Source organism: Charadrius vociferus, unplaced genomic scaffold, assembly GCF_000708025.1.
Source record: "Charadrius vociferus isolate BGI_N301 unplaced genomic scaffold, ASM70802v2 scaffold1041, whole genome shotgun sequence".
Lineage (NCBI taxonomy): Eukaryota > Metazoa > Chordata > Aves > Charadriiformes > Charadriidae > Charadrius > Charadrius vociferus.
In genome coordinates, this window is record NW_009646843.1 from 1,381,955 (window position 1) to 1,384,547 (window position 2,593).

The following is a 2,593-nucleotide window of genomic DNA, read 5'->3' on the forward strand; positions in this document are numbered from 1 at the left end:
AGAGCAAGATGTGCCAGGCAAACCTGCGCCTAGTCACCAAGTTCAGCACTGTGGAGGACTTCTGGGCGTGAGTGTCCCATGAGTGGGCAACGTGCCCCCTCCGGAGAGGTCCCGATGGGGAGGGTCTGTGCCAGAGGAGGGTACTGGGGGTCCCTGAGGCACCTCTTCTCACCTACTTCTGTCTTTTCTCTGCCTGGCACAGGCTGTACAGCCACATCCAGCTCGCCAGCAAGCTCACATCTGGCTGCGACTACTCCCTTTTCAAGGTGTGACACCTGCCCCACTACATTCCCTCCTCAGAGCCCCCTGCAGCACGCAGCATTATGGGGGGACACTGGGTGCCAGTGGGGCTGGTAAGCCACCCTGGCCGTGGGGTGGGAGGGGAAGCCTGGCTGTGTGCTTGCAGCTCCCTGTGCTGGCTCTGCCCGGGTTCTTGGTGCCCCTGGCCATTCCCTTGCCTGCCCCCAGGATGGCATCGAGCCCATGTGGGAGGACAGCCAGAACAAGCGTGGCGGGCGCTGGCTCATCACTCTGGCCAAGCAGCAGCGGCACACCGAGCTGGACCGTTTCTGGCTGGAGACGGTGAGCGTGACCCCACTCGGGGTGACCCCGCTGCAGGGTCCTGGCAGCGGTGCTTCCCCCTGCTGCACCACAGAGCCCCAGCAGGGACTGTCCCGAGCTCCCCTTCTCCTCCCGGCAGTTGCTGTGCCTCATCGGGGAGATGTTTGATGAGTACAGTGATGAGGTGTGCGGGGCTGTCATCAACATCCGCGCCAAGGGGGACAAGATTGCCATCTGGACCCGAGAAGCGGAGAACCGGGAAGGGGTCACCCATATCGGGTAATGCAGCTAGTGTGGGGGGGTGGCTGTGTGGGGCCAGGTTTGGGGGGAATGGGGTCCCTGGGCAGACAGCTGGTGGGAGAAGCGATGCTGTCCCGTTCATCCAGGCCCTTCCCTCCTCCAGGCGTGTCTACAAGGAGCACCTGGGTCTGTCGCAGAAGGTGGCCATCGGGTACCAAGCCCACGCGGATACAGCCACCAAGAGCGGCTCCCTCACCAAGACCAAGTTTGTGGTGTGACTGTGGGGGGAGCAGGGCACTGCCCATGGGGTCCCCCTGTCCCATCCCGCAATGAATGGCTGCAGCTGAGCGTGGTCTGTGTGTTCAGGGCTGGGCCAGGGCTCTGGCAACCTGGGGTGGGGCTCTTGCTTGGGCGGGGGGTCTTCTGAGGGGGGGATGATGCCTTGCTGTATCCTGTACCCACCTGCTGGGTGAGCGGGGCTGGGAGCACAGTGCTGGCATCAGCGTGTGCTTGGGGCACTGCATGTGTCTGCCTGCCTCCCCCGGTGCCTGGGACCAGTTCCTGGGTCTATCAGGGGTGTCCCTCTGCTCTGGGGGACCCCAGATAGTCCCCAGGAGGAGTCTGGGCTCTGTCTTCCCTTGGCCAAGGCACAGACACAGCTCTCTGCCCTGCGAGCCTGGCTGTGGGAAGGGCTACCAGAGCCCAGTTTCTCTGGGTCAGTTCAGCCTGAGGAGCCGGTCCCCATCTCGCCCAAGCTCCTGCACATCTGTGGGACACAGGTCTGCCTTCTCAGGAAGATTAGCCCCCTAGCTGAGGGCTGCCCGGTGTCCCCGCAGGGTCGGTGCTGGGGAACAGCCCACAATCTGTCCTTTAATCATTTATTTGTGGTTTTGACTGTTGGGTCTGTCCTTCCCCCCCTGCCTGTTCCAGTTATTGAGGTTGAGCTGCCTGCTTACCTCCTGACAGTGCTGCCGGCACTTCTGGCCTCACTGCAGCTCTCCTCCAGGAGGAGCCTCCTCCATCCCCTTCAGGAGCACTCAAGCAGCTTCAGCTCAGCCCAGGGATGCACCCTGTCCAGGGCAGCACATCCAGCTCATCCGTGCCTCTCTGCGAGCCCAGAGCTGGGGTCATTTGTCCCCTACTGCTGCCCTGTGCCTGTGCTGGCTCAGTGCTGCCCTGCCTGCTCCTGGGGTTTGCAGAGAACTGGTCCTGCAGAGGGACGGTCTTGACTACGTCTCTGCTGTTGCAGTCGGTTGAGGCATGTCCAGCCTCGGGCGGTGTGGCTGTGTCACCCTGGACCCTCGGCTGCCTGCGGTGCAGCCCCACAGGGTTTGCAGGAGCGTGCTGAGCCCTGCCCTGCTCAGGGATGCTGCCACAGCAGCACAGAGCTGTGTCCCTGCCCTCAGCTGCCCTTCTCTAGGGCCACCAGCCCTGTGGCCCCCCTGGGACGGCTGTGCCAGGGCTCTGCCTGCAGCCTGCCTGCCCTTCATCACCCCCTGTGCCAGGCACACCAGGGGCGAGAGATGCTGCTAGAGAGGGGACGTGGGAGCTCGTCCCTGGCCCGCAGCTTGCCAGGCCATGTCCCTGTGTCCTTGCATCACGTGCTGGCCCTGGTCTGCTTCTCTGTGCAGGTACAAAGGGGACAGGAGCCTGCTGCCCTCCCCTGTAGGGCGCTGGGGTGCTGTGAGCCATAGTGGCCCCATGGCTGGTGGCAGGGAGGGGGGACAGCAGTATGGGGGTGGCTGGCACCCCCAAGCCTGGGGTTCCTGCGAGCGGAGGAGCCGGGGATCCC

At 63.9% G+C, this 2,593-nt stretch overlaps 1 protein-coding gene across 1 annotated transcript in view; it reads left to right on the plus strand.

Annotated features, from left to right (window-relative positions):
- Nucleotides 1-1,079, plus strand: part of EIF4E1B (eukaryotic translation initiation factor 4E family member 1B) — a 1,787-nt gene extending 708 nt beyond the window's left edge. The window contains exons 4-7 of the mRNA XM_009893623.1: nt 203-266; nt 469-582; nt 701-840; nt 965-1,079. Of these exons, the coding sequence (XP_009891925.1) occupies nt 203-266; nt 469-582; nt 701-840; nt 965-1,079 (433 nt within the window). The remainder of the gene's footprint in view (nt 1-202; nt 267-468; nt 583-700; nt 841-964) is intronic.
- Nucleotides 1,080-2,593: the final 1,514 nt, after the last annotated feature.